Below are 18,804 nucleotides of genomic sequence, written 5' to 3'. Positions count from 1 at the left end.
ATAACTAAATATGGATTAAATGACTTGTAAATTTTGTTACAGGTTAAAGCCAAAACTGAATTGTTGCTGTCAGCAGAAGCAGCAAAAACTGCTCAAAAAGCAGATCTTCAAAATCATTTGGACACAGTCCAAAATGCATTACAAGATAAACAACAGGTAGGGGTACCTTATGTGGTTCACACCATAACCTAATGTTCTGATAGATAATTAATTGTAAACATATATAATGGTAACACCCAGTTTTATGTTGTTGTGGTTGACTTGCTTATTTCCCTTAATTTCTTCCTGAGTTCAGAACCAGTTGGAGTGGTAGATGCAGGAGTCAGACAAATGAAGATAAAAATATCATTTAAAAAATAATGTTTTTATTGATTTCAGAGAGGGGGATGAAAAGAGAAACAGCAATGATTGATCGGCTGCCTTCTGCATGCTCCCTATTGAGGATCAAGCCTGCAACCTGGGCATGTGCCCTGACTGGAAATAATGTACTTGAACTGTAGCCTCCTGGTTCATAGGTTGATGCTCAACCACTGAGCAACACTGGCTGGGCTCATTTTTAGTTTTTGATAAGCTCACCTATAGTGCATCTATGATTGGGCCTTCTGAATAATGTATTTCTCACCTAGGCTGAAAAATTCAGTCTTAATTGTTGAATTGTTGTTCTACCCCATGAAGTGCCAATCACTGGGAAAGAGAGATTTGCACACATGTTTTTAGTAGACATTCTGGGCTGTAAACCAGATTTATTTATCACTTGGAAGCAGCAAAGAGCAACATGCATTCCATCGCAATAATAAAAGTTGCTCTCTCTTTTTGGGAGTCATTGGAGTGGGAGGGGGGGGTAAGATATACAGAAGTTACCTTTTTCAAGCTTCCTTCTTAGGGAAAAGGACCAAATTTTGGTAGGTTATCCTTACTTTTTACCAGGTAGGCAGTTTTAAAATTTATATTTTATTTGAGAAGTAATAGTAGTTGTTGGTCCATATTTTAAAAACAATATACTAAGTATATCAAGCTATCAAAACAAAACTGATTTTTATATTTACCCTAAACTCCAATCCTTAGAAGGAATATTTGCTATTAAATTTGGTATGTATCCTTCTGACTTCTATAAGTATTGCATAAACCACACACACATATACACACAGTTATAGTTTTATTTTATAAACAGAATCACTATATAGGTTATTTTGCAACCTACTTTTTACTTACACATCTGGAAAGTATTTTATAAACATAAGATCAGTGCCAGAAACTATAATGGAAAAATATTTATAAGAATAACCACATAAAAGTTTTAAATTTATCTGCCAAAAACATTAGTAACAAAATTCTAAAACTAATAGGAAAAGAATAAAAGATTTTCTGAAGTATGTCTGATGAAAGGTTAATAGCTTTTATATTTAAAACACGTTTACATAAGAAATAAGTGAACCTACAAAAAAGTGATCAAAACTGTATTAGCAAATATTCATGTTCATTAAGAACCAGTTGCAAATGAAGACAACAATGGAATATACTCTTAAAGAAGTAAAATGTGTGTATATGTTTAACACTTAAAGGATTGGAGATAATTTAAAGAACAAGACACTTACATACATTCTAGTGGGTTGTATATAATAGTTCAATCTTTTGATCATGGTAGGGGAAGCTATTTATAAATCTATTTCAAGAACTTCAGGATTTTTCATATATGCTAGCTCACTTTTAGTCCTTTATTTCAAGGGAATAATCATAGCTTTACAGATGTTGTTTGTATCTCTGTTAATAAATGCAGAAAGTTTAGTAGTAATATAAGAATCAAAAATAGGATATTTGGGGCTACATATAACAAACTTATAGTTAACATCATACTCAATGAGCAAAAACTAAAGGCATTTCTCTTAAGAACAGGAACATGACAGGAATGTCTGTTTTCACCACTCTCAATCAACACAGTACCAGGAGACTTAGCCATAACCGTCAGACAAAAATAAAAAATAAAAGGCATCCAATTTGGAAAGGCAGAAATAAAATTGTGATTATTTGCAGATGAAATGATATTGTACCTAGAAAACCCTAAAGACTCCACCAAAAATTTACTTGATATAACAAATGAACTTGGCAAAATAGTAGAATATAAAATTAATATTCAGACATTGATAGTATTTTTATATACCAATAATGAACTCTAAGAGAAACTAAAGGAACAATCCCATTTACCATTGAAACAATAAAAAATAAGATACCTTGGAATAAACTTAACCATGGAGGTAAAAGATCTGTATTCAGAAAACTGAATTTCTTGAAAAAAGGAATAGAGGAAGATACAAAACAAATGAAAGAATATATCATGCTCATGAATAGGAATAATGAACATAATCAAAATGTCCACACTATCCAAAGCAAGTTATTGTTTCAACACAATCCTTATTAAAATACCAATAGCATATTTCACAGATCTAGAACAAATAGTCCAAAAATATATATGGAACCAAAAGAGACCCCATGTAGCAGCAGCAATCTTGAGAAAGAAGAATAAAGTAGGAGGATCACAATACCCAGATATCAAATTATATTACAAAGTCACTAATAAAAACAGACTGGTACTGGCACAAGAACAGACATATAGATCAATGAAACAGAACAAAGAACCCAGAAATTGACCCAAGCCATTATGCTCAATTAATATTTGACAGGGATGCAAGAGCATAAATGGAGTTAAGACAGTCTCTTCAATGAATGGTTTGGGGAAAATTAGACAAGTACATGCACAAAAATGAAACTAGACCACCAATTTATACCATACACAAGAATAAACTCAAAATGAATAAAAGACTTAACTATAAGTCATGAAACTATGAAAGTCCTAGAAAAAACCCACAGGCAGCAAAATCTCAGACATCTCTTGTAGCAATATGTTTGCCGATAACATCTGCTAGGGCAAGGGAAACAAAGGAGAAAATAAACAAATGGGACTATATCAAACCAGAAAGCTTCTGCACAGCCAAAGAAAGCATTAACAAAATGAAAAGGGAGCCCACTGTATGGGAGATTGATACATATAATGATACATCTGATAAGGGGTTAATTTCTAAAATATATAAAGAACTCATATAATTTAACAAAAGGAAGATAAACAACCCAGTTTAAAAATGGGCAAAGGACCTAAATAGATACTTCTACAAAGTGGACATATTGATGGCTAAGAGACATATGAAAAAGTGCTCAAAGTCACTAATCATCAGAGATGCAAATTAAAATGACATTGAGATATCACCTCAGACCTGTCAGAATGGCTACCATCAACAAATCAACAAATGATAAGTACTGATGAGAATATGGAGAAAAGGGAACCCTAATACACTACTGTTTGGAATACAGACTGGTGCAGCTGCTATGGAAAACAGTATGGAGTTTCCTCAAAAAAATTAAGCATGGCCGAAACGGGTTTGGCTCAGTGGATAGAGCGTCAGCCTGCGGACCAAATGATCCCCGGTTCGATTCCGGGCAAGGGCATGTACCTTGGTTGTGGGCACATCTCCAGTAGGGGGTGTGTAAGAGGCAGCTGGTCAATGATTCTCTCTTATCGATGTTTCTATAATAACTATCCTGTCACTGCCACTGTGCTTGCCAGCCATGAGCCCAGCTTCTGGCACACTGACCACTAGGGGGCAGCTCCTATGTTGAGTGACTGTCTCCTGGTGGTGAATGCACATTACCGGTCATTCTGTTGTTCAGTCAATTTGCATGTTAGCCTTTATATATATATATATATATATATATATATATGTGTGTGTGTGTGTGTGTGTGTGTGTGTGTGTGTGTGTGTGTGTATGTGTGTGTGTAGGATAAAGGAGGTTTCAGTGAAATAGTATGTGAAGTTAGTACCTGTTTTTATTTTAAAAATTGAAATAAACAAACTAATATACAGAACAGACTAGAAGAAAAGTTATTGAATATTAATTGTGTTTATCTGTGGGTGATGGATTTATTAGTAATTTTTATTTTGCTCTTTCTGTGTAATTAGATATTTCTAATGAATTGAACAAGTATCATAGATGTAATCATTTTTTTAATGTTATTTTTGAAAATAGTGTCTTGAACATTGACAACATTTAGTTATAAATTATTTCAGCTTGTTTATTATTCTTTTGTATTTTTTTGGTTTTCTAGAAAAAGTTATTGAACTGTTTATATGTATAAACTTAGTATCTCAGACTATGCACAAGTTCAGTACAGAACCTTTAGATTGGTGGGTAAATTTAACCACTGAATATTCATTAGGCTTACCTATGATCTTACTCCAGATAGTTTCATAAATAAAATTAGAGTTTTAATTTTAGTTTGACCAAACATTTAGGCACTATATTAAAGTAAGCTTTACCAAAGTTTTCTTCACTTGTATTTCTCTGTAGGAATTAAATAAGATCACTACACAGTTCGATCAGATCACTACGAAATTGCAGGAGAAGCAAGAACATTGCAATCAATTAGAAAGTCATCTTAAAGAATATAAAGAGAAACATCTGTCTTTAGAACAGAAAACTGAAGAATTAGAAGGTCATATTAAGGTTTGTACAAATTAAATTGAATTTAGCAATATTTTTCACAGCTGTAGCAATGGAAACTGATGACTTGGATGGAATAAAATATTTTACATTTGTGAACAAGGGGGAAGTTGTGATATAAATTTTTTTTAATTACTTAGATTTTTTTATATGTTAATTTTAAATTCTACATTTACTTTGATTTCTTCATTAGTGGATGGCTTTTAAAACTGACAATTAACATTTATACTGGTTCCATTGCAGTGTATAACTAGTATTTGAAAGAGACAGTCAATCAGGGATCTACTTTATAATTACAAGGAACTTGTTTTTTTGTGTGAAGTCTCTTTTGTTCTGTCATTTTCTTACCTCCTTATTCCAATATAATATTAAAGGTATTATAGACTTTTTCCTTTTTTAAACTTTACATTTATATTCTTTGGATTTATTTCTAATTTAATAATAAATTTATTCTATGATATCCTGCTTCTTACTTTAACACAACTCCAAAGGGAAGTGCTGATTTAATAAAGAGATTATTAAAAGATATATCCAAGAAGGCATTGACCTGAGTCCTTTGTTTTTTAAATTAGAACTTTCAGTTAAACTAAAATTTCTCAAGTTTATATATATTTGGATGTTTTTTAAAAATAGGTTTTTAGAAACAATAATGTCTATTGTATTTATCATATATTTAACATTTTGTAATTATTATTTTATAGAGTATTCCATATGTTTTATATCAATATATTATAAAATTAATGTTAGTTATATCAGGTATCCAATAAAAGTGTCAAGTAAGAGCCACAGATACCTAGGTTAGTTTATAAAATAGTGCAAAATTATTACACCTATATAAGAAAATATTAATACATTGCTTATAGATATTCAACCTATATTCTTAACAGCTTGATCTTTTAAATTTGTAAATACAATATATACACAGTTATATGTATATGCATGGACAGAAACTACATTATGAAGAACAGTTTCTAGACCAAGATATTAAAGAAGCAAAATCAGGAATTTAATTGACTTTATATTTAGGGTTAATAGGTGTTAATGAGAAGGATGATGTGACAGCTTTATTTTAGTTGTGAATATCTGTAAATACATGAGTGTTAACTGTAAATACAGAAAATGTTATATATATAATTATATTAAATACTAGAGACCCGGAGATGTGTCCCTCAGTCCAGCCTGTACCCTTTCCAATCTGGGACCCCTTGCAGGATATTTGACTGCCCATTTAGGCCTGATTTTGACATCTATATCACAATCCAGGACTGCTGGCTCCCAACCACTCACCTGCCTGCCTGCCTGATTGCCCCTAACTGCTTCTGCCTGCCAGCCTGGTTACCCCTAACCACTCCCTGCCAGCCTGATCAAAGACACTTAATACTCCCCTGCCAGCCCAATGCCCCAACTGTCCTCCCCTGCATTCCTGATCACCTCCAACTACCTTTCTCTGCAGGCCTGGTCCCCCCAACTACCCTCCCCTGTAGGCCTGCTTCCACCCCCAACTACCCTTCCCTTCAGGCCTGGACCCCCAGCTACCCTCCCTTGCAGTCCTGATCACCCACAACTGTCCTTCCTTGCAGGCCTGGTCCCTCCCAACTGCCCTCCTCTGCTGTCCTGATCACCCGCAACTGCTCTCCCCTGCAGGCCATCTTGTGGTGGCCATCTTGTGTCCACATGGGAGCAGCCATCTTTGACCACATGGGAGGGGCCTTGTGTGTTGGAATGATGGTCAATTTGCATGTTACTCTTTTATTAGGATATATATTGTATGTTTATATTTAATATATATGTATACTTATATTAAATATAAATACATATATTTAAATGTATTGATTTTAGAGATAAGCGGGGGGGGGGAGAGAGAGAGAGAGAGAGAGAGAGAGAGAGAGAGAGAGAGAGAGATGGTGAGAAACACCCATCGGCTGTCTCCAGCACACCCCCTACTGGGGGATCAAGCCTGCCACCCAGGCATGTGCCCTGACTGGGAATTGAACCGGTGACATTTGGTGTATGGGATGATGTTCAACCAGCTGAGCCACGTTGACTTGGACAAGAATAATACATATATTTTTAAGTAGGCCCATATATGAACTTTTTATTTGTTCATACTTGAATTAACAATTTACACTCACTGTAAGTATAATGATTTTAAGTTTATTCTTTTATTCAGATAATTTTAAATAGTAAAAACTTAGTGACTATCATGTGTAAAGCCTGCTGCTAGCTCTTTTGGAGGATTTCAAGATAAATGGCTCCTTTTCTCAGTAATGGCTTCAGAATGTACTTTTTACTTAAATACATTCTGAAGCCATTACATTTTCTGGCTATTTTTGTGTGTTATATCAATACCAATTTTAGTATAAAACAAAAACGTTATAAATATTTACAATAATTTTTGACATTAAAATGGTTACTATGTTATATTTTTTCCATAGAAACTAGAAGCTGATACTCTTGAAGTGAAAGTAAGCAAGGAGCAAGCTTTGCAGGATCTACAACAGCAAAGACAGCTGAACACAGATTTAGAGTTTAGAGTCACAGAATTGACTAAACAACTAGAAGTGGAGAAAGAAATGTAAGCTTAACTATTTAAGGAGGAATATTATAATCTAAGTATTATAATTTATAATCTAAATTTAATTTTAAATTCTTAAAATTTAATTTTGCTATTATGGTGCTTAAAGACTTAGTAAATGTTTCTTTGTGTTGATTCTATAAACAACTAATATTAATGTAAATGAAAAAATAAGGCCATCATAATATGGTTAAATTTATCTTCACTAGTAAGGACTGAAAAGTTGAGTTATCTAGTCTTTTTTCAGCAGTAACGTGGTACTAATTTTTCTGGGTTAAAGCAGTTATTTTGAGTTGTTCATCGATTTGCAAAACTTAATGTAAAATAACAAATAGAGTGGTGTTTAGATATAACCACCAAAGAGCAGTCAGGCTTTTGCTTTGAGGGGAATATATCTACTTTATTTGTAAGAAATAATCTATTTTAGCTTTAAGATGCATTTTCACAAATTGTCTATATTTATGAGCACATTTTAAAACCTTCCCCCTCCCCACCCCCCCAAGTAGCTTTGCTTTAGATCTTTTGGTTTTATCTTTCAGTGAATAGAAGTTCTAATTTTTGTTTAAATTCAATTTGTAATTTTTTTCTTTTATGTTTAGTGTTTTGCATTTTTTTCTAAGAAATCTTTGCTGTTCCCAGGGTTTATGAAGAATTGTCTTATATTTTCTTCTAGAAGTATTTATAGTTTTGTTTTTTACACATACGTCCAGGATTTACCTTGAACCTAATTTTGTGTGAGGTCTCAGGTAGAGGTCCAAGACCACCTTTTCCTACTTACATTAAGTTGTTATATTAATATTTCTTGAGAAAACATTTTCTCTCCTCTTGAGTGGCCTTTATCAAAAGTGAGTTACCGAATATATGTAGGTCTGTTTCTGGACTTCATTCTGTGCCCATTGGTCTGTAGTCTATATCATATCCTGACACCAGAATGCTATGTTTTTTTGCACCTTTGTGGTAGATCTTAATATTAGGTTATGTCAGTCCTCCAACTTAGTTTTTTTCAGGATTGCCTTAACTCTTTTAAATCCATGCAGTAGTATATAAAAAGAATGACAACTCTTCCATATAAATTTTAGTATTATATTGTTTATTTCTACAAATAAATTATTGGGTTTTGATTAGAATTCTAGTGAATCTATAGTTCAGTTTGCAAGAATTTAACATTTGAACTTTATTGAGTCTTCTAATCCCTGAACCAGGTATATCTCTATTTAGATCTTCTTTAATTTCTCTGAGCAACATTTTATTATTTTTAAAATAAGGATTTTGCATATTTTGTTAAATTTATTTCTAAATATTTTACATTTTCAATGCTATATTAAATGTAATTACTGTTTTAAATCAAATTATCTGATTGTGAATAGTGCAAAATAAAATTGAATTTTATAGATTGACTTTCTATCCTTTAGCTTTGTTAAATCCAGTTTCATGTTTTAGTAATTATTTTATATAAAATTTTCTAAGTAGACTATCTTGTTATCTGTGAATACAATGGTTTTACTTTATTTATTCTTCAACCTGCAGGCCTTTTAAGTCTTTTACGTGATTTATTGCTGGCTGACACCTACAGTAAAATTATAAATATAAATAGTAATAGTGGACATATTTGCAATATTCCCAATCTTAGGTGTGAAAATTAAATAAACTACCTTCAATTTAGAGGATAGCTGTAGGTTTTTCCTACATTCCTATATCAAATTGAGATAATTTTCTTCTATAAAGAAGGATTTTTAAAGATTTTTTTAATCAACTTCTCAGCATTTTTTATATGATCATATGTTTTTTCTCCTTTATTCTGTTATATGGTGAATTACATTAATTGATTTAAAAATTTTAAACCAACCTTGCTTTCCTGGGATAAATCCCACTTGACCATCTTGTTATTTTTTTATATATTGCTGTATTTAACTTGATATTATTTTATTTAGAATTTCACATGCATTCATGTAATGTTCTTTTAATGTCATTGTCAAAGTTTTGAAATAATGGTTACATTGTTCTTAAAAAAGGGAATTCTGCTTTCTGAAAGAATTTGTATGAAGTGGATATTATTTGTTTCTTAATAGATATATAAATATTTTTATTTTCTAATGTATTTCTTGGATCTGTTTTGGTAAGTAATTCTTTTGAGGAGTTTGTGCATTTTATCTGAACTTTATAATGCAGGGTGGGGCAAAAGTAGGTGCACCATTATATGTGAAACACAAGAGTTTATTCTTTTATTATTTTTAAATTATTATAGTATTTTCCATACAAACAAATGTAAACCTACTTTTACTCCACCCTCTATTATTATTTTAAAATCTTGTAGGATCTGTAATAATGTCTCATTATTCTTAATGTAATTTGTGTTCTCTTTTTTCTTGATCAACCTAAATAGAGATTTAGAAATTCTATTAAAAAATCTTTTATTTTTTATTTATTTTATTTTAAAAAATATATATTTTATTGATTTTTTACAGAGAGGAAGGGAGAGAGACAGAGAGTTAGAAACATCAATGAGAGAGAGTCATTGATCAGCTGCCTCTTGCACACCCCTACTGGGGATATGCCCGCAACCAAGGTAAATGCCCTTGACCGGAATCGAACCCGGGTCCCTTCAGTCCCCAAGCCGATGCTCTATCCATTGAGCCAAACCAGTCCCTAAAAAATCTTTTAATTTAGCCAAAACCAGTTTGGCTCAGTGGATAGAGCGTCAGCCTTCGGACTGAAAGGTCCCGGGTTCGATTCCGGTCAAGGGCATGTACCTTGGTTGCGGGCACATTCCCATTCGGGGGTGTGCAAGAGGCAGCTATTCGATGATTCTCTCTCATCGATGTTTCTAACTCTCTCTATCCCTCTCTCTTTCTCTCTGTAAAAAAAAATCAATAAAATATATTTTAAAAATCTTTTAATTTGGTTTTCTTTGTCAGTTTGCTATTTCATTTATTTCTCGTCCTATTTTTTCCCTTAGACTGGGTTTAGTGGTCTTCTCTTTATAGTTTCTTAATGTGAAAACTTCCTTGTGGCTGTATACCTTTTGTAGTGTTTTTTCAGCTCTTCACTCCCTTTGCTTTTTGTCAATGATACGTGTCAGATGACTATAGATGGTAGTTATATGTCTAATTCTAATAAAATCAGTATAGTATGAGTTTTTCAATAGGTGGAATAAATTCTCTTGATAGAGTTTATTCTTTTTCTCATTTGCACTAAGTGCTCAATGGGTTCATGACAGAGTATAAAGGTGGTTACTATTTTTTTAACTGTCTTTAATTTAAAAGATATTGAAATCCAAAATGTTAATTGATAAATGAAATTTCAAATGTCTTTGGTGGCAGAGAGGGTATGTGTCTCTGGCTGGACACATGCCATAGTCATAAAAACACTGAACTGAGGCATCTTTCTTTAGTCCCAAGGTAGAGTTAGTCTCTTGTCTAGCTTGTCTTTGATGTTAATGGTTGGATTAGATTTTTCTATGAGATCTTCAGTGGACACATAACTCACCAGACTTTTGATGGATAAAAACAGTTTCACCCCATTCATCTGAATCTCTTCATAAGAAGACTGTGAGCAGTCACACTTCAGTAGTCTTGGTCTTTAAATGCCAAGTAGGCTACTGTGACTGAGTTGACAGACTTCATCTGTGTCAAAGGGATTAGGTTCCTTGACCTCAGTAGTAAAATTAAAGGCTGAGAGCCTGGGAAAAAGACCTTCTGAGAAATTAAATAAAACACATCAGAGTTAATATGTTGTTTCCTGAGTTCATGGTTTCATTCTTGTTTTGGAAGTGATAATGAAAATTTCTTGTTCTCATATCTAGTAAATTGGGTCCTGATAATTTAAATTTGAGGATATAGAGCTGCATTTTGTGCCTCAAATGACATTTTTTCTCACTCTTAGCATCATAGTTTCCAATGCCTATGTATTTGGGGAGCACATCTGATCCTTTATATCACCAGCTGAATGGTTGGTTTATTACTTCTGAAACTCAGTTATCGATTCATGAAGATCACTTTTGGTTGGTTCTTGTTCTCTTTCCCAAGGCCCCTATAGACCTATGGTTCTTTTCATTTCTACTTGGCTTAATGGAAATAGGCCCATTTCCATTCTGTGTTTTATGCTCATGGTTAAGAACTCACTCAAAGGCTTCCACATCATATTGAGGTAGGAAAACATTTTAGTACTAAGGTTTTCCTTATATCTAGAGTGCTAGAAATGGAGGGCTGCATAAACATGTTTGGGATTTACCTAAACCTCCCCCTGATTGAGGGAGTACAGGGCTCTCCTTATCAAGGCCCAACAGTATCTAGGCATTAAACTCTTTCTCTTCAACTTACAGTGGACAATGTATTTTCATTATTGTAGAGTTTAATGTATTTGTGATTTCTTCTTTGATGCATGGGTGATTTAGAAATATATGTTGTTTATTTTACAGTTGTTTGGGGCCTTTATTGATATGTTATTGATTTCTAATATTCTGTAAAATTGAGACTTTTCAAACTGTCTTATGTATGACCCAGTTTATGATTTGTCTTGTTTAATTTTTTTTTATGTGTACATATGTGTACATATTCTATAAATATCAGTTAGGTCAAGGTGGTTAATAATGTTCTAATCTTCTATGATATTACCAGTTTTTTCCTCTGGTTATTCTATCAGTTTCTGAGAAATATGTGGCTGCTATATCTTTTAACCTTTCTTCTCCATGTTATTGAATTTATGTTTACAAAGTACATTGAAAATGCATTCAAGAAATATTAGTACTTTGCATCTGGTTTTATTTTCACTTTAAAAAATGCTTGATATTTAATATGTATTTTTGTTGCCATATATATATATATATATATATATATATATATATATATATATATATATTAAGCCTTTAGTTTAATTTTCTAAAGCTATATTTGTATTTCCTCATTATTGTACTTTGTTAAGGAACAAATGATAATAAATCTCTTGTATAATCTGCTAAACTTTAGGATGAAAGTAAATCATTTGTCTTTCCTCTTTGAAATGAAATATTTCTTTTTTTTAGTTTATTTTTTTCTGGGTTAATGTGTTTTATGTTTTCAAGGAAAGGCAAAGTTCTCTATGTGCTTGGGAGATAACTCAATAAATAGGAAAGTTTCTGGCTATTATAGACTAGAAAGTCTGTTATATGCAGTTTTAATTTTATTTTTGATCCATTGTTGTGGATAAGACTGAATTAAGTCAGGAGGCTTGGATGGTATTGAGTTATTTGACAAAAAAAAATCATCATCTGTTAAATGATCATGATATATGTTTTAAAGCATTTTTTAGTTACTATGTGATTTTATGACATTTAATTTTTTAAATTCTTAACTGTACAATAAAATTTTAAAACTCAATAATATTTTATTAATTTGAATGTTACCTTAGGGATGGTAAATTATGAATCATTTAAAAAATTGTTTCTTATCTATTTAGAGTATCCAGTACAAAGTTGGACCTAAAGAAAAAATCTGAAGCCTTTGAATATGTTAATCAAATGCTTACCAAACAAGAGGAAGAAAAAACAATTCTTAAAAAAGAAATAGAAAATTTAAGTCAACATGCAAAGATGCAGCACAAGGAATTGAATAACAAAGTTCAAACCGCAGTAGCAGAACTACAAAAAGTAAAGATGGAGAAAGAAGCTCTAGAGGCAGAACTTTCTGCAGCAAAAGAGAAATTATCAAAAGTTTCTGATTCTTTGAAGAACTCCAAAAGTGAATTTGAAAAAGAAAATCAGAAAGGAAAAGCTGCTATATTAGATTTGGTTAGTATTTACATTTGCTTTCTTAGGTAGAAGTGATTTTTTTTCCCAACTGAAATATATTGATTTTTCTACTTAACTCACTGTTGACATTTTATCTTATGTTTAAATGATTTAAATAATTCTTATCAGGAAAGGAATTGGGATTGCTTAACCTAAAGAAAAGATATTGGTATGTGCATATGTAATTTTTCAAAGACTCGGGGTTTCAATTGAACACACAATCTTATTTTATTGCTAGTATGATACGAGTTTTGGGAGAGACTGAAGCAGGTTTGTCCTCAGAGACATTTCCACAGAAAATATAGCTACTAGTTGAAACATTATTCACATATCTTTGAAAGAAAAAAGACAAAAGACAAAGAGCTTGACTCTTAATTCTGGTACTATAAACATTCTAATGTTTATTGAGTACTAGAGGCCTGGTGCACAGATACATGCATCAGTAGGGTTCCTTGGGCTGGACTGCACCCTTTCGCAATCCGGGACTCCTTTGGGGATATCGGATAGCTGGTTTGGGCCTGCTCTCTGCAGGCCCAATCCAGATAGGAGGGAGCCCAATCCCTGCAGGCCTGATCCAGACAGGAGGAAGCCTGAGCCTGTGTGTTAATTGTCTGTCCTCTGGTGATCAGTGAACATTATAGCGACTGGTCATTTGGTCAGCTGCTCAGGCTTTTACAATATATATATAGATTCTAAAATTCTGGATAATACCATTTCTTAAAGATACCATAAAACCTACTTAAAATACAGAGAAAAAAAGTCTCACAGTCTTAGGAAATGCTTAAAGGGGAATGTATTCTCAGAAATATTTTAACCCAAAATAACACAGAATAACAGTGTAAGTAATATCCTTTTGTTCTTTCAAAAAAATTTTTTTTATTAAATAATCTGTGTACGTATCTTACCATTGCTTCCCCCTCCCCCCATACATGCCCTTCCTCCCCAGAGTTTTGTGTCCATTGGTTGTACTTATATGCATGTATACAAGTCCTTCAGTTGATCTCTTATCTCCCCCAGATCTCCCTATCCCTCCCCGCTGTAATTTGACAGTCTGCTTGTTGCTTTACTGTCTCTATATCTATCCTTTTGTTCTTAAGAGTGAAAGTGTTTAGTAGTATAAAAATCATATGATACTGGTATGTTACTTTTATGTTTCTTTTTGTACTTTTTCCCTCTTAAATGTGATTATTTTTTATTTGTTGTTTTAATAATTACTGTTAATTTTTTTTGCTTTCATTTTTTGAAGTCCATTATTCTACTTTAAAAATTATATGACAAGTTAATTAATTATAATTAATTTTGTGTTATAAAAACATTCCAAAATATTGTCTATATGTTATTTAAAACATTTATTGAAACTGTTGATTGATGATAGAAATTTTTAGCCTTTTCCTGTCTTTCTACATTTATTGCTATATTTGCTTGTTTTTATAATTAAAATGGAAAATTCTATCCCATTTTAAACCACCAGTGATTCTAGTTTATTTCCTTGTGTGGATCTTAACTAAGTTTATAAAGCAAACTTCCTATATTTACTACAAATATTTTCTGCATAATGTAGTTTCTTTTTTTTTTTTTTAGGAAAAAACTTGCAAAGAATTGAAGCATCAATTTCAAGTACAGATGGAAAGCACACTTAAGGATCAGAATGAACTGAAAAAGTCACTTGAAAAAGAGAAGGAGGTAAGATTTTCTTTTTTTCTTATTTTTGAAATAAATTTTATTGATTTTTTCAGAGAGGAAGGAAGAGGGATAGAGAGCTAGAAACATCAATGAGAGAGAAACATTGATCAGCTGCCTCCTGCACAACCTCCATTGGGGATGTGCCCACAACCAACGTACATGCCCTTGACCAGAATCAAAGCTGGGACCCTTCAATCTGCAGGCTGATTCTCTCTCCACTGAGCCAAGCCTGTTTCGGCAAGATTTTCTTTTTATATAACATAAAATATGTAAAGCATAAAAGGCCTTTATGTTTAAAAATATTTTCACACTGATGCATAAATCAAAGGAAAGTTTATCTGAAATATATAAATCATATATACATAGTTTAAAACTATAATTTATGTTCTACCTCTTACTAAAAAGATTTAAGCTACTTTGTAATAAAAGACCCAGAATTTAAAATTAGAATTAAAGATGGAAAATTGAGTCAACTAACTATTGAGTTATTAGATTATCTAAATTAGGAATTAGTGTTGGAAAAAATCTTGACAGGCTTTCCATAGAGATGACTTTTTTAAGGGCTATTTATTTCATAGACATTTATGTTGGTACATATGATATTGGTTGAATAACTATAGAGATTTTTTCTGTTGCTCTATCAAAAACAAACAAGCAAATGAGTAAATAAATGGTTATAATAGTTGTAATTCTCTGAGGACATACCTCTAGTAACTAGAATTCATGTATGTAGTTTTCTAGTGATCAAAAAAACAGCAAAACCTACTCCTGACAAGTCTTAAATATGAAATTATGGTGGTTTAGTGCTCAAGGTCTGAATCCAGATTGTCCAGAAATACTTACTGGCTATGCCACTAATTAGTTATTCTGTCCTGCCTTGTTTTAGGCAGGTTATTTAATTTTTCTGTGCTCCAGTTTCCACAGCAGTACAACAGGACTAGTAATAAGAATCTATGACATAGACCAAAACTGGTTTGGTTCAGCGGTAGAGCGTCAGTCTGCAGACTGAAGGGTCCCCAGTTCGATTCTGGTCAAGGGCATGTACATTGGTTGCGGGCACATCCCCGGTGGGGGGGTGTGCAGAAGGCGGCTGGTCGATGTTTCTCTCTCATCAACGTTTCTGGCTCTCTGTCTCTCTCCCTTCCTCTCTGTAAAAAATCAATAAAATATATTTTTAAAAAAAGAATTTATGACATAGGAATATTGTGAGAAAGATATGGGTTAATATATTTTGAAGTGTTAAGAACACCGATTAGAATAAAATAAATACTTTAAGTTTTTTTTAATTACTTTTATCACAACATAATCATCATTATTGTTATATTATCTGACCCCTATTTTACACAAAAATATTCCCTTTGCATTGGAAATAGCTAAAGCACCCATATGTAGTACTGAAACTTTTTAAAAAGTAACTTTGAATATGATCAAATGCTCAAGTTAGCTTCTTAATGAAGTATACATAAAACATTAAAACATGACTTTGGCCGGAAATGTAGGAGATAGTGTTCATTCACTTTGGCCACAGAGGAACGAACCTCAATGTGACTTCTATAAACGGTATCTAAATTTTGTATAGAAATATAGGCTAGTAGATTGTAAAAACGAAGTAGTAGCAAAATATGTCCCATTTCTCTAAATGAGGAAACTATTGTGAGGTATATTTTAGTGTCATCAGATACTAAATGTATTTCCCAAAGCAATTTTAATTTTTGTCATAGTTAATATGAAGTTATTTTTTCTGACTAACCCTGGGCAGCAGGCTCAGTTAGAATTTTGAGAATACAGTAAACCCTTAATTTTGCAGACCTCCATTTAACAGACTTTGGATTTAATGAACAAAATTTCAGGTCCATATGTCATATGTGAAAATTAACACCCTGTTAACTTTAAAATTCTTTTAATCAAAATTTGCTTTTAATTAAATTAATAGGTTATGTTTTGTTATGAATTCACTGTTAATTTTAACAAATTTTTGTGAATGGGCCATAGGTTGAAAAAAAGCACTGTAGTAATTTCACTACCATAAATAAATATTACATATCTACAATTATAGTTTACATATTTAAATCTAAGAGTCACAGTCTGTAAACACTGTTTGGTGAATGATTAGCACATGATCACATTGCATTGTGCATGGTAATTGGTTCTGTTGTCATTTGGCGTGAATTTTTGCAGCACTTTTAATGCATGCCTGCCAATGTTTCAAGGTGTGCTAAGCCACATCTCAGCCACTCGTGGTGACTAGTGATTGCATAGTATAAATTTAGTATATTCAGTATCAGTATAAATTTAAAATTACAGTAATACATATAGAAAACTTTTCTGTGAAATTAAACTTTTCATACATATTTAATTTTAATCATACTAACGTGTCTACCTAAGTAAAAACAGATTAATTTGTCAATTTTTTAACATACACATTAGGAAAAACCACTTTATTATATAATAGATTTTTCAGCTTTAATGGACACCCCTTTGCCCAAATTAGCCCGTTATATCAAAGTTTTTTTGTGTTCTAGAAAAACAATAGACATTCTAGCAATCTAGATTGATGTTGATATTCTTATTTTCTGTGACACAAGGGAATACTTGTATGTTCATTTACAAGCTCTATCCAAATACATAAATTATAAATTTAAAAGGAAGTTAGGGTTAAACAAATATTGAAGATTAATCCAGTGTATCATCTAATAGTGAATAGTTCGGTTATGAAAGCTCCATGAAGATAAGGATTTTTGTTTTGTTTTTTGGTTCACTACTGATTACCTGTGGCCAATAGGCTCAGTACTTTCTCTCTAGAATAGTGGTTGGCAAGTAGTAGTCAGTAAATGTGTTTTGATGAATAAATGAATGCAAATGGATTTTCTATTCTTATAGACTTCTCATCAGTTGAAGTTGGAACTCAATTCAATGCAGGGACAAGTCATACAGGCCCAGGATAATTTAAAACAAAAGGAAAAAGAAGAACAGCAACTCCAGGGGAACATAAATGAGCTAAAGCTATTGACTGAACAGAGGAAAAAGCAAATTGAAGCACTCCAAGGAGAAGTTAAAATTGCTATCTCACAGAAGGTAATGATATATTTGTTTACTTTTTCTGGAAGAAAAACTATAATTAAGATAATATGATAACTAACACATGAATTGCAAAGAAGAATATGTATATACTAGAGGCCCGGTGCATGAAATTCATGCATGGGGGTGGAGGTGGGGGTGGCTGTCCCTCACCCTGCCTACACCCTCTCCAATCTGGAACACCTTGAGGGATGTCTGACTGCCCGTTTAGGCCCAATCGAACATTCCTCTCACAATCTAGGAATGCTGGCTCCCAACCACTCATCTGCCTCCGCCTGCCAGCCTGATCACCCCCTAACCACTCCCCTGCCACCCTGATCAATACCTAACCGCTCCCCAGCCAGCCTGATTGCCACTAATTGCCCTCCCCTGTCAGCTTGGTCAACCCTAATTACCTTTGCCTGACAGTCTGGTCTCCCCCAACTGCCCTCCCCTGCAGGCCTGGTCTCCCCCGCAACTTCTCTCATTTACAGGCCTGATCCCCCCTAACTTCTCCCAGCTGCAGGCCTAGCCCCCCTAACTTCCCTCTCCTGCAATCCTGATCCCCCTCCCAATTGCCCTACCCTATTGACCTGGTCTCTCCCAACTGCCCTCCTCTGCTGGCCCAGTCACCCCTAACTGCTTTCCCTGCTTGCCTAAAGGCCCCTCAACTGCCTCCCCTGCAGGCCTGGTCACCCCAAATGCCCTCCCCTGTAGGCCTTATCACCCCTAACTGCCATAACTGCCCTCCCTTGCAGGCCATCTTGTAGTGGCCATCTTGTGTCCACATGGGGGCAGCCATCTTTGACCACATGGGGGCATCCCTAACCTCTGCTCAAGGCTACAAAGTTTCAATTATAGAAGATAAAATAAATTCCAGATACCAGGGCCTCTGCTTGGGTTGCTGGGGGGCGTGTTCGGTCTTCAAACCACCATGGGCCCCTCGTCCAGGCCACTCCACGTCCCAAAGGAACCCCCACCTTGGTCCAGGACATCCTTCTGGTCAAACCAGCTGGCCCCCACCCATGCACCAGGCCTCTATCCTAACTAATAAAAGAGTAATATATAAATTAATCACCACTGCACTCAAGCCATGCCCCCAGCCACACCCTTGCCATGCCCACCAGCCAATCAGAGTGAGTATGCAAATTAACCCAAACCAAGATGACTGCAGC

At 33.6% G+C, this 18,804-nt stretch overlaps 1 protein-coding gene across 4 annotated transcripts in view; it reads left to right on the top strand.

The window, feature by feature from the left end:
- The window catches only part of EEA1 (early endosome antigen 1), a 135,058-nt gene that overhangs the window by 97,259 nt on the left and 18,995 nt on the right, over nt 1–18,804 (top strand). For all 4 annotated transcript variants that reach the window (XM_045588333.1, XM_036455146.2, XM_036455149.2 and 1 more), the window contains 6 exons: nt 43–156; nt 4,398–4,553; nt 6,986–7,125; nt 12,559–12,889; nt 14,471–14,572; nt 17,453–17,647. In XM_045588333.1, coding sequence (XP_045444289.1) covers nt 43–156; nt 4,398–4,553; nt 6,986–7,125; nt 12,559–12,889; nt 14,471–14,572; nt 17,453–17,647 — 1,038 coding nt within the window. The remainder of the gene's footprint in view (nt 1–42; nt 157–4,397; nt 4,554–6,985; nt 7,126–12,558; nt 12,890–14,470; nt 14,573–17,452; nt 17,648–18,804) is intronic.

The sequence above is a fragment of the Pipistrellus kuhlii genome, unplaced genomic scaffold (genome assembly GCF_014108245.1).
Source record: "Pipistrellus kuhlii isolate mPipKuh1 unplaced genomic scaffold, mPipKuh1.p scaffold_m20_p_3, whole genome shotgun sequence".
Lineage (NCBI taxonomy): Eukaryota > Metazoa > Chordata > Mammalia > Chiroptera > Vespertilionidae > Pipistrellus > Pipistrellus kuhlii.
This window is presented reverse-complemented; position numbering and strand designations above follow the sequence as displayed.